This window comes from Ammodytes marinus (genome assembly GCF_949987685.1).
Source record: "Ammodytes marinus genome assembly, contig: scaffold_399, whole genome shotgun sequence".
Taxonomy (NCBI): Eukaryota; Metazoa; Chordata; class Actinopteri; order Uranoscopiformes; family Ammodytidae; genus Ammodytes; species Ammodytes marinus.
Window position 1 is genome coordinate 7,501 of NW_027648281.1, and position 13,948 is coordinate 21,448.

General features: G+C 40.6%; 2 protein-coding genes across 2 annotated transcripts in view; one reads left to right on the forward strand and one right to left on the reverse strand.

The window, feature by feature from the left end:
- LOC307270823 (peroxisomal ATPase PEX6-like) overlaps positions 1-2,766 on the forward strand; it is a gene marked incomplete at its 5' end in the record, with an annotated part of 9,548 nt that extends 6,782 nt beyond the window's left edge. The window contains one exon of the mRNA XM_080054709.1: positions 2,494-2,766. Coding sequence (XP_079910835.1) covers positions 2,494-2,633 — 140 coding nt within the window. The remainder of the gene's footprint in view (positions 1-2,493) is intronic.
- A 3,541-nt stretch (positions 2,767-6,307) lies between these two features.
- LOC307270822 (creatine kinase M-type) lies at positions 6,308-13,544 on the reverse strand (the record flags this gene model as incomplete). Its single annotated transcript, XM_080054708.1, has 9 exons — positions 6,308-6,468; positions 7,727-7,916; positions 8,608-8,731; positions 9,920-10,079; positions 10,587-10,719; positions 11,539-11,696; positions 11,981-12,179; positions 12,700-12,746; positions 13,529-13,544. The coding sequence occupies 9 exons, from the start codon at positions 13,542-13,544 to the stop codon at positions 6,308-6,310; spliced, it is 1,188 nt and encodes a 395-aa protein (XP_079910834.1).
- Between the last annotated feature and the right edge of the window lie 404 nt (positions 13,545-13,948).

Sequence of the window (13,948 nt, forward strand, 5' to 3'; positions counted from 1 at the left end):
TACTTCTACAGGTATTGATTGAAAGAAAAAAAGTAATCGTGGTAAGATGTTCATTTTGATTATGTCTATTCGGTTATGCAAGTCCAGTGGTAATAATGTCCATCTATTCAAATCTGCCTTTATTTCTTTGTTAAGTGGTAAATAGTTTATAGCGTAAATTTTGGATAAATCTTTTGGGATGTTGATCCCAAGATATTTTACAACATCATTGTCCAAATTAAAGACGGAGGGATTAAGTAATTGTGCTGCGGGTGTATAATTGTATGACAATATTTGTGTTTTATTTATATTCAATTTGTAACCTGAGTAATGACCAAACGTTTTTAAACAGGAAAATAAATTAGGCAAGCTCAGTTCGGGCTGGGAAAGAGTAACCAATACGTCATCCGCGTAAAGACAGATTTTATATTCAATCTCTTTAATCCAGATTCCTCTTATTTCTTGATCTTCTCTAATTGCTTGTGCTAATGGCTCTATGAATAAAGCAAACAAGGCCGGGCTTAAGGGGCATCCTTGTCTACATCCTCTTTCAAGCTGAACAGGGTTTGATAAACTACCATTTATTTTTATTCTGGCTGTAGGGGAGTGGTATAGGTTTTTTAAAAATTTAATAACTGAGCTATTAAAACCAAATCTTTGCAGTGTTAAGTATAAATATTCCCAGCCGACCGAGTCAAACGCCTTTTCGGCATCCAGGCTGAGAACAATGGATTTATCTTCATTTTTACTCATATGCTCCATTAGGTGTAAAGCCTTTCTTACGTTGTCTTGTGTCTGTCTGTTCTTTAAGAAACCTGTTTGATCGTCGTCTATTATATCTGGAATTATATTTTCTAATCTTTTAGCAATTATTGAGGCATATAGTTTGTAGTCTATGTTTAGAATCGAGATGGGTCTATACGAGCTACACTCAGATTTGTCCTTACCTATCTTTGGGATGACAGAAATGATCGCTTGTCTCCATGATATTGGTATTTCTCCCCCCTTCAGCGTAAAATTAAAGCATTTCAATAATATCGGTGATAATATCTCTCTAAATGTTTTGTACCATTCCGCTGGATATCCGTCCGCACCAGACATTTTATTTGTTTTAAGTCTCGAAATGGCACTGTCCAATTCTTGTTTCGTTATCTCACATGTCATTATTCTGTTCTGTTCCGTGCCAATTGACGGCAGGTCCAATGAGTTCAAGAAGTTTACAATGCTTGGGGATTCTGCACTATCCGGTTGCATATATAGACCCTTATAGTAATTTTCAAAACATTGTTGTATTTCTTTCAACTTATGACACATTTTGCCAGATAGTGTATCTTTAATTTTATGAATGGACCTTTCATCCTGTTGTTTTTTTATCCTCCAGGCTAATAATTTTTTGGCTCTTGGCCCATTGTCGTAGTATCTTTGTTTAGTATATTTAAGTTTCATCTCTTCTTGACTGTCATATATCCTATTTAAATTCTGTTTAGTCACTTTTATCTGATCTAGTACTTGGGGGTCATTAAGTTCCATATGTTTGATTTCTAAGTTTTTTAGCTGTAGTAGTAAGTCATTTAGTTGTTTCTGCCTTTCTTTCTTTTTAGTGGAAGACAACATTATGAGTTTACAGTTGAATGATTTTAAGTGCCCCCCCCTCTCTCTCTTACAGGTTATTGATTTTAAGTGCCCCCCCCCTCTCTCTTACAGGTTAATGATTTTAAGTGCCCCCCCCCTCTCTCTTACAGGTTATTGATTTTAAGTGCCCCCCCCCCTCTCTTACAGGTGAATGATTTTAAGTGCCCCCCCCCCTCTCTCTTACAGGTTATTGATTTTAAGTGCCCCCCCCCTCTCTCTCTCTTACAGGTTATTGATTTTAAGTGCCCCCCCCCTCTCTCTTACAGGTTAATGATTTTAAGTGCCCCCCCCCCTCTCTCTTACAGGTTAATGATTTTAAGTGCCCCCCCCCCTCTCTTACAGGTTATTGATTTTAAGTGCCCCCCCCCTCTCTCTTACAGGTTATTGATTTTAAGTGCCCCCCCCCTCTCTCTTACAGGTTATTGATTTTAAGTGCCCCCCCCCTCTCTTACAGGTGAATGATTTTAAGTGCCCCCCCCCCTCTCTCTTACAGGTTATTGATTTTAAGTGCCCCCCCCCTCTCTCTCTCTTACAGGTTATTGATTTTAAGTGCCCCCCCCCTCTCTCTTACAGGTTAATGATTTTAAGTGCCCCCCCCCCTCTCTCTTACAGGTTAATGATTTTAAGTGCCCCCCCCCCTCTCTTACAGGTTATTGATTTTAAGTGCCCCCCCCCTCTCTCTTACAGGTTATTGATTTTAAGTGCCCCCCCCCCTCTCTCTCTTACAGGTTAATGATTTTAAGTGCCCCCCTCCCCTCTCTTACAGGTTAATGATTTTAAGTGCCCCCCCCCTCTCTTACAGGTTATTGATTTTAAGTGCCCCCCTCCCCTCTCTTACAGGTTAATGATTTTAAGTGCCCCCCCCCCCCCTCTCTCTTACAGGTGAGGACACAGAGGATTCCCCCGTCCTGCTCCGCGAGGAAGATTTCACCGTCGCGTTAGAAAACTTTCAGCCGTCGGTTTCAGAGCAAGAACTCCAGAGATACAGAACCATACAGCAGAGACTGGAGACTAGGACCTAATGAATGGTTTATTATAGGTGTGTGTGTGTGTGTCTGTGTGTGTGTGTGTGTGTGTATGTGTGTGTGTGTGTGTCTGTCTGTGTGTCTGTCTGTCTGTGTATGTGTGTGTGTGTGTGTGGTGTGTGTCTCTCTGTTTTTCTGTGTCACTCTCTCTGTTTGTGTGTGTGTGTTCAAACAGTGTTCCAGGGATCACATTTTCCTGTGAGGAAAGTTTGTTGATCCAGTTATGAGAATATATCTTAGAAAATGTTTCACTTCTCAAAGTTACATAGTGTACCTTTTTAATGATTATTTTTTGGGTATTTTTTCCATGCTTTATTAGACAGTGTGTAGAGAGACAGAGATGAAATGTGTCAGAGAGGGGAATGACATGCAGAGAACGACCCGGGCTGGATTCTAACCCGGGTCTGCTGTGAAGAGGACAGACAGACAGACAGACAGACAGACAGACAGACAGACAGACAGACAGACAGACAGACAGACAGACAGACAGACAGACAGACAGACAGACAGACAGACAGACAGACAGACAGACAGATGGGCTGGATTCTAACCCGGGTCTGCTGTGAAGAGGTCTGAGACTCTATTTGACTAGTGTCCATATAATGACTGTAAAAATCAACTGTGTCAAATATTGTAAATGATGTAAAAATAAATAATTAATTAATTTATAAGATTGTAAAATGTAATGAACTGTTAACCACTGTCTTTGCCCTTTAATTCATGAAGATTTTTAAAGAAATCAATAAAAACATCATAAAAAAATATTTTATCTGGCAATTACTGCAAAGCTGAATGACTGGGAGACCTGTGGTATGAACTGTGCATACTGTTTAAGATAGATAGGTAGATAGATAGATAGATAGATAGATAGATAGATAGACAGACAGACAGACAGATAGATAGAGACCTGTGTTATGAACTGTGCATACTGTTTAAGATAGATAGATAGACAGACAGACAGACAGACAGACAGATAGATAGATAGATAGACAGACAGACAGATAGATAGAGACCTGTGTTATGAACTGTGCATACTGTTTAAGTGATTACTGTATGAACATAGAAAGATTTAACACGTATATCAACAAAAACATACGAGACTTACTTCTGCTTTAAAGCTGGGGTATGTGATTTCTGATTGGTCAAAGTTAACATGAGCTGTACACTTTGACCAATCAGAGCGAGGCTCCGATTCTCTGTTCTTATTGGCTGTTGGGACTGTCCATTCACTTTGGCACGACTTTGTTGGTGTAGATAGCGTGTCGGGGAGGGACCAAAGAGAACAAGTGGAGCGGTTGAGGTATTTGGATTCGAATCTCTATCCCAGCTGCCATTTTCTCCCCAAATCCTCCACCCCAGCTTTAACTGCGAATCACTTTTTGGTTTATTTTTTGCACTGTTGGTTTCATTGGTTAAACTTCTGTATTCAGCCTATTTGTCGCTTCCCTTGCTGTGGTCGTCCATCAACTTTATTATTTTAATGCAGTTCATTTTGCAGTGTTTTTTTCTCACCCAAATTCTACACTTGTATTTTAGCGAATCACGTTGCATTTCATCTGTCATGTGTCGTATGTGACTCGTGTGTTAAAACGATCAGGTCTAAAAGGTAGACATTTTATTTTATAATACTTTTATACTTTTGATATAGGCCTACTATCTATGGTCGAAACACATACGTTGCATCAGGACTTAATGGGTTCACAGAGCTACTTTTATCTCAAATATACCAGAGTTTATTTCACATACAATATGATATCGATTTTAATTTCGAAACATTTGATTTTTTTTTCTCTAAAATAACCCAATACTCCCAGTTTGTTCTACTGTAGCCGTATTTGTTTTACTCTCTCTATCCCAGCAGCCAATTAAAAATGCCCACAGCTTGTTGCCAGGCAGAATAGGTCAAACCAAACGGGCCTGCACGCGCTCATTCAGAATAATTCGGGAAAAAAAAACGTTAGATTCTTCGATGGAAGCCGGACTTCAGAGAGGAAAGCTGCATTTTTCCCGAGGTGAGTGTTTTGAGTGTCTTAGGTGATAACTGTCACAGAAAGATGGCGAAACACATTACATGCTTGTCACAGGGAACATTTCTTCTGTATTTTCTATATTTTTCCCTTGATTTTTTTTTTTACTTTCACGCTAACGTTGAGTAACCGCCGATGCGTCATTCTGTGATGTTAGCTAACTGCCGAGGCCTGAGAGCTAGAATAATCTTCACATCTAACTCGGTGAATTAAGGGTTTATTTCGACCGAAGCAGAGCTGGTGATGTTTTAATAACAGTAAAAACACTAACCAAGATGGTTTTGATGATTTGTATTTAGTTTCTGTTAGCACCTGAGTGAATAGCTTATTGGCGATTGCGTCTCGTTTAAGCTAGCTTCCTATCCGGCCGGCGGTTAAGTGGAAAGTTAAGGTGAACCGAATTTAACGTGTTATTTTTTATCGATCCTAAATCATATCCTGGTCAATGGAAGAGTATTTGGACATCTACTGCTATTTGACTGAGAGCCTAGAGATATTCATATTGTGATATTGAAACATGCTACCCCCTATAATATAATATAATATAATATAATATAATATAATATAATATAATATAATATAATATAATATAATATAAGAAATAAGGTATCTAAAGAAAACAAATTTTCTTGTTATCCCGGCAAAACAACTCAACGTTTGAAATTAATATTTTCGAAATATGTGAAACAATGATATGACATTTTTATTTAATCACAACAACACAATTCAACTGATGGAAGGACGGATACAGTTTGATTTAGTCTTTACTCTTAACACTGTTACACAAAAAGACTCTGACTTGATTTTTCGTTATTCAAATGTGATATCAGCGATTCTGGAGATTTTTTGTTGACAAAATCACTTTTTGCCAAAATCATTGAATATCTCCTACCTGTCTGTACTGTGTGTGCACTGGTATTAATACACAGCCTAGGCTCTGTAAACGGGCATGTTGCTTGCTACGGTGGGGCCCCTTTGTCTACGTTCCCTTTGTTTACATACCAGTTTACAGAGCCTAGGCTGTGTATTAACCCTCGTTTATTTTTTCAGCGCACACACAATACGGACAGGTAGCATATTGTGAGGAGATTTTCACTGATTTCTACAAAAAGTGATTTTGTCAACAGACATTCTCCAGAATCACTGACTGCACCTTTTACACATTTGTATCTAGTACAATATATTATACTAACCATATTGGACTTCAACATTTGTACATCTGCCTGTCGATTTTATTTTATTCTTTAATTTCACAGAAGTACAGCACATGTCACGTAAACATTTCACTGTGCATCCTGTATGAGTATGTGACAAACAAAAATCTTAAATCTATCTCTCTCTTTGACAGTACAGAGTTGAAATGGGGAGACAGAGAGAGAGAGAGAGAGAGAGAGAGAGAGAGGGGGGAGATGACCTGCAGTAAAGGGGTCTCTCTTTGATAGTACAGAGTTGAAATGGGGAGAGAGAGAGAGAGAGGGGGGATGACCTGCAGTAAAGGGGTCTCTCTTTGATAGTACAGAGTTGAAATGGGGAGACAGAGAGAGAGAGGGGATGACCTGCAGTAAAGGTCTGCACTGCAACGAAGGCCGGAGCCAATATGGTACGCGCCACCGGAGCGCCCCAATTCTACGTATTCTGATTGGTCTATTTCTGCGAAGGCACGATGTCATCGATGTCTCTGTTGGCCTCCAGCCTCGTCTCCATGGTGACCAGCAGTTTGACGGCGTCCACCACCAGCTGCGTCAGCGACACCTCGCTCTCGCCGAAGCTCGCCGCGTTGCTCACACGCCACACCGCCGGGGACTCTGGGAAATCACAAGGTAAGGTTTATTAAATACTTTACTTTTGGATTTTTTTATGAATTTTTCTCGAGCATTATTCCTTTTATTAGAACGTTTTAGAGAGACAGGGATGATACAGAGGGTATTGACTTAATTTTCTTCAGATGTCTTTGGGACATTTTTGCTTTTATTAGACAGTTTCGAGATATATATTTTTTTTAAATGCTTTATTTATTTTAATTTTTTTTAAAGAACACTACATACACAACTGGAAAAGTGAACACAATTATTATTATTTTTGACAAAGCTCGCTGCGTTGCTCACACGCCACACCGCCGGGGAGTCTGGGAGATCACAAGGTAAGGTCATTCTAAATACTTTACTTTTAGATATCTGTCCGTAGGCTCTCTAAACTGGCATGTAAACAAAGGGCAAAGAGCAAATTCCCCCGTTCACAGAGTCTAGGCTGTTTATTAAGATCAGATTTTTTCTTCTCCGGTTAAATTTAAGGCCTATTTCACCGGTGGGAATATGAAGGTGTATTGAATTCTGAGATCCTATGTAGAGGGTTAGACAGTGAGACCATAAAACACTCTTTCTGCCTTTTCTCAGGCTAGGATGAACCAATTTAATTATTTTTTGCACATTTATACTACATAGGATCTCAGAATTCAATACACCTTCATATTCCCACCGGTGAAGTAGGCCTTTAAGGCAAATGTTAAGCAGAAGATAAAAAGTCAATGAGGTGTCATGTAGGTCCCTTCTTCTAAATATTGTCAAAGAAAGGTTGCCATATCCGCCGGGGAGTCTGGGAAAATCACAAGGTAAGTTAGTTTTATTAAATACTTCATTTTTGAAAATCTGTCCGTCATTACAAGACAGTTTCGAGAGATTTTTTAAACTGTATTTTTTATTTTTTATTTTTTTTAAGAACACAAACGCACAAACAATTGAAAAAGTGAACACAAAAACAAAAGTAGTACGCCATGTTAGTCTGTGTGTGTGTGTGTGTGTGTGTGTGTGTGTGTGTGCGTGTGTGTTTGTCTTTCTGTCTGTCTGTGTGTCTGGCTGTCTGTCTGTCTGTCTGTGTGTCTGTCTGTCTGTCTGTCTCTCTCTCTCTCTCTCTCTCTCTCTCTCTCTCTCTCTCTCTCTCTGTCTGTCTGTCTGTCTGTCTGTCTGTCTGTCTGTCTGTCTGTCTGTCTGTCTGTCTGTCTGTCTGTCTGTCTGTGTGTCTGTCTGTCTGTCAGTGTGTCTGTCAGTCTGTCTGTCTGTCTCATACCTGTTTTGTCCATGCAGACCCTGAGTCTCTTGAGCACTTCTTGTAGGCGTGTGTGTGTGGGGAGGTGTTTCAGTTTGAGGTGAACCGAGATCCTCAGACCTGTCCCCACATCGGCCGGGGAACTGCTCACCCAACCCAACTGCTGCTTCCACACGAACGGGTGTCTCAGCTTTCTGTACAAGTCCCCAAGCTGCACACAGACAGACAGACAGACAGACACACAGACACACACAGACACAGACAGACAGACAGACAGACAGCAAACATGACATTTACATTTAAAGATGTAGTCAGCCATTCTGGATAACGCTTATTGTCAAAATCACTTTTTGTAAAAATCCCTGAAGACAACCTCACTATCTGCTACGTGTACATACTGTGTGTGCGCTGAAATAGCCTAAGCTCTGTTAATGGGTTTAGCCACAAGTCAAACGTTGCCAAACGCTTTCACAAATAGAAAAGTTAGAAGAAATTATTCTAAGGGAAATGTGTGAGCGCTGAAAATTTGTCAGGTGTTTATACACAGACTAAAGTGCGATCTGTAATTTAAATAAATCTTCTGAAAGGAATACTTCACCCATACGGAACCGGCGTTCTATCATTATAAAATCGCTATTATAATATAATGAATGAGGTTTTTCTTCCCTCAGTCTTCCCTTGTCCTATTAATCCTAACTTTAATGTGTTATGTCACGCATGGAAAAATATAGGGTTAGACAGTGAGATCATAAAATACTTTTTCTTCCTTTTCTCAGGCTAGGATGAACCGATTTCTAACATTTTCGCACATTTATACTTCATATGATCTCAGAGTTCAATACACCTTCATATTCCCACCGGTGAAGTAGGGCTTTAAGGATTCAGACCCATCCCTGACTGACCTTCTGCAGGTTGGTGCAGATGCATTTAAATGCCACGGCGATGTTTGCGTCGTCTCGTACGGACTCTAGTCTGAGGTGGTCGTCCATGTTGACCCACACTGAGAGGCTGCTGTCTTTACTCATCCTGCAACAAGGAACCACAGGAGACATTACATGGGACAGCTGCCCGAAATATTTCATTTATAGTCTTTAAAGTCAAAGTCAAATTTATTTCTATAGCACATTTAAAAACATCAGTTGACGGGGGCGCCCTTAGCTCAGTTGGTAGGGCGTCCCCCCCCATGGGCCTCGGCCACCAGCGGACCCGGGTTTGATTCCAGCCCGCGGTCGTTCTCTGCATGTCACTCCCCTCTCTGCCCCATTTCAACTCTGTCTCTACACTATCAATAAAAAGCATAAAAATGCCAAAAATATATCTTAAAAAAAAAAAAACATCAGTTGACCAAAGTGCTGCACAAGATACACTACAAAACAACATATAGGCCTAAGATACACAAAAAAATAAAAAAATAATCGTAGGAGTGCGAAAAGCTCTACTTATGTTAAAGGCCAATGCAAAAAAGTGAGTCTTCAGCAACGTTTTAAACTGGTCAATAGACCGGGCAGTTCTATGAAAGTTGTTTCTTTTCAGTTTAGATTTGAACACAACAGGCTGAGAGTAGCTTTTTGGGTGTTTTCCTGATGAGGTGGAGTCAGTCAGTGCGTTTACATGCAGACTCATAATCGGGTAAGTAAACAAATAAGACCACAACAGGACTTGTAAAATGCATGTAAACACCTTTATCCGATCTACTTCACACACAAATCGGCACATTAACGGACAAGAGAAGTCGGATAAGAAACACCTAGATAATTCGTTCATTGTCGGCTTTCTCTCTGCACGTTTACAGGGATCGGACATCGCATATTGGACTTCTCGTTCTGTGCTTGTGTGCCTGCGCGTTATAGGCTACACCATGGGTTATTGCCGGAAGGGAACGGGACGTGGCTCTAAAACCACTTGTTGAAAGCATGGTTGAAAGGGCTACAGCGCCACCTAGCATAGTGGAGACAGCCATGCATCGGACATTTATCCGATTTCTTAAAGGCCATGTATACTCAGACAAGTGACACGGTCCGTCACTCACTCACTCACTCACTCACTCACTCACTCACTCACTCACTCACTCACTCACTCACTCACTCACTCACTCACTCACTCACTCACTCACTCACACACACACACACACACACACACACACACACACACACACACACACACACACACACACACACACACACACACACACACACACACACACAGGACACTGACCACACTGCCCTTCCGTCGGGCCAGTCTCGAGCGACTCCGGTTCTCATCTGGAAGGAAGTCGGCGGTTTCAGATTCAGCTCATTCTGTTGATCCTGGTTCAACTCGTCCAATAGAAACAGTCGCCCGGGAAGCCCCTCCTCTTTCTCAAACTGCGCCAGAGCTGAGGGCAAGAAGGACACAGTGTTTGCACTATTTAGAATCTAGGCTCTTTAAACTGGTATTTGAAGGTGCTCCGAGGAACTTTCTGCTTTTGTTCATTCTAGCGCTCCCTTTGGACAAAAGCGGTAGTGTTTTTACCACGCCAGCTGTTGTTCCTGGGTGAGCGTATACCCATGACAAAGGAATTAAGAAAAACTATATAAAAAATAGCATTCTTTGACCTGATGGACTTGTTTGCTGTTACATGTAATTGATGATCATCAGAGGAAAAATGTTTCAGAAATATTTACAAGTTCCTCGGAGCACCTTTAAGCAGACGGAGACACTGCTTAAATGGTTCTCTACACTTTACCAGTTTACTTTACTTCAAGAACCACGGAAAATATCGACAATAAATCTTTTAATCTCAATAGCAGTTAATTCGCAAAATTTCAAAACTAAATTATACTTACTGTATATATAAGTCTTACAGATGTATTTGTTAATTAAATACATTGCCATGCAGTACCTTTCCTGGCCAGTGTGAGGAGCTGTCTGCGCTCTCCTCGGCTGCAGTGCGATGGAAAGCTGAAGTCCTCAACACCTCGAACAACACTCACCTCACATCGTACCGCGTATGACCTGTCAAAGTCATCACCCCCCTGGACACACACGGACACACACACACACACAAACACACTCGCACACACACACACACACACAAACACACACACACACACACACACACACACACGCCACACACGCCACACACATATACACACAAACCCACAAACACACACTTTGACAATCCAGAAAGGATCATCAAGACGTCATAAATTAGCTTGAATGTTCTTGTGAACAGACTAGTATTTAACTTTTAGTACCTCGACATGTTTCGACCGCATAACTTCCTGCAGTCTTCCTCAGAAGCAACAACAGCTGACGTGTGTGTGTGTGTGTGTGTGTGTGTGTGTGTCTGTGTGTGTCTGTGTGTGTCTGTTAAGAAGGACTGCAAATGAACAAAGCACACTATTTATACTAGTCTACTCTGTTCACAAGAACAATCAAGCCAAATGTTGACAGTTTAATGTTTTCAAGCCTTTACAGAACAATCATATGACCCCCTCCGAAGTGTGGTAACTTTAGAGGGGAAATGCGGAAAGACAAATTTCAATGTAGTAATTGACTTCTAAAGTAACTTAACTTAATCATTGACAGGGTTTGACCTGGTGTTAGGTATTTTGGGGCTGACTATGCGGACACTTTTCTGTTAATTTCTTTAAATTTTTTTTTTTTTTTTTAATTTTATTTCTATTATGCTTGAGACTGGGAATCGCAGGAAATGTCTGACTCCACACGTTAGTAAATACACATTAGTACTACACCTAGAATTGTGCTATATAACTAAACTTGCCTTGCCTAGCCTATGATTACTCTGTTAATCAAATACACCTCAGACACCTAGCGGGCGGATAATCTACCTTCAAGTTGTCGTAGTTGAAGTCGCTCTCTGGCGTTAGGTTCGTGACTTTGTGTTTGTGATGCGCCTCGATGATTCGGTCCAAGAAATCACAGAACAGGATGTAGGTCTCTGCGTCGCCCGCTACACAGCCCACAGTCACCGGGTCCGACCATTCACCTTCACACACAAACAGGATGGATGAGTGCGTTTACACACAATATAGGGAATCAGCTCATTTCGATTGCATGTGTGTGTGTTTATTGTCAAAATAAAGACTTTTTTTTACTTGCAATATCGCACAACCCTACTGGGTGGATTATGCCATCTAAGATAATTTAATAAATAGTCAACTAATTAAATTACCCTGACTACTGAGGGTTCTTTACTATCCATTGTGTTTTTTCCTGATTTTAATCCCTGTTATTATCTCTCACAGCACCGTGACACCATGCTGACATCACCTGGTTCCTCGAGGCCCGGGCGGATTACGTCATCGAACATGACCCCACTGTTGGTGCACCGCTGGAACTGTCGGCGGTACATGGCGGGCGTGAGGATGCGCCCCATCCAGGTATTGTTCCTCTTCAGGTCGGGGAACTCCTCCTCGGGGGAACCTCTCCTCAGGTGGAACTGGGACAGCGGGTCAGGGGGAACCAAACTCTGAACGCACAGGACGCGGTCATAGAGGAGACAGGAAGAAGCATTTTAGTCAGAAGAGAGACACCGAAAAGTTTCAACAATTTATAAATGACTTTTTTTTTTTCAAATATAATTTTTGGGCATTTTTTCTTTATTAGACAGATTGGGACAGACAGAGTTGAAATGGGGCATGCAGAGAACTGACCCGGGGCGGATTTGAACCCGGGTCTACTGCTGTGCATGAGCCTCTAGGGGGACGCTTACACAGTGCGAAATTTAGCCCAAAGGGGACTTCATGGACCACAAATGGCCATAGTGAACATTTTTGTAAATTACATTTTTTATGTTTTTTTAGATTCGGTCAGAGATGAGGTCAATAGGAATGGAATACAACTCAATGTTCTTAAATTAATTAGAAATTTAATTTTAACCACTGTGTCATTGTGTCTTTGAGAGTATGTTAATACAGGAATGACTGTCCTATTAATAAGGATTAATTAATATTAGTCAGTAGCTACTGCAGCTGCATCGCAATGTTTACCTCCAGAATCGGCCTGTACCTCGTCTCCTTAGAATAAACGATTGGAGCTGCAAGAAAAGCAAAATATTCAACATAATGTAAGACAAGGCAAGGCAAGTTTATTTATATAGCACAATTCAGACACAAGGCCATTCAAAGTGCTTTACAGGGGCATGACATACATCAAGATTAAAATACATGAAGTATAGAATACACATTAGAAAAGCGGATGAAAAATATGAATAGAAATAAAACATTTAAATAAAATAAAAATGACAGGTTAAAAGGGAAACGGAGAAGTCTTCAGATTTGATTTAAAAGAGCTGAGAGTTGTAGCAGACCTCAAGATGTACATCAACGTTTCTCCTTTTTTATGGGTCATCATAACAAAAAAGTTGAACAGTCTGTTTTATATTAGTATTGGAGTCAATCCTAAAAATTTAAAATAAATGTTGAAAAAAATATTTAAAAGATAATCTGTGTCCGAAGCCTAATGGTTTAGATTGAATTAAATATTATCTAGTAGAGAAAACTGGCCATTGCCCTTCAACGTACACATCCTCCCAATGTTTTAATCGCACATTAATTCATCTATTATCAATATATTTAAGCTTTCTTGCAATATTAAACTTCATATCAATAAAAAAACTGAAAATGTATATATATAAAAAAAAGTCAACACACATCTCATAGACATTGTGGAATCACCGCATGAAAGGATCAAATAAGAGACATGCTCCCTTCTCCGATCCCCCGTCCCCCCTCCCCTCTAACCGGTACATCATTCACAAAAGTCAATCTGAGAATTTACTGGGTGAAAAACACAGATCAATGCAGTGAAAACACTCACGTTTGACCTTCCACATTTTGTCAGCTTGATGGTAGACCCAGAGCCGTCAGCACAAAACAAAAGATCTAAGAATAGTCATGTAGGTCCCGAGCAGATCATCCTACCGGAGTCCAGTTACAGTCCAAACAATGTCAGCCTTTTTATAACTAGGACACTGCTCCATCCACAGGGAAAGTATGACAGGTTTAGCCCCCCCCCCCCTTTACACACACACACACACACACACACACACGCACACACACACACACACACACACACACACACACACACACACACACACACACACACACACACACACACACACACACACACCTTGCAGTCATTCCAATAACATCACTGGACTTTGAACTAGTTATACTCACTTTCAATTTCTACAGTTGACTGCATATTGCACATATGTCAAATAATGTTCCTCATATT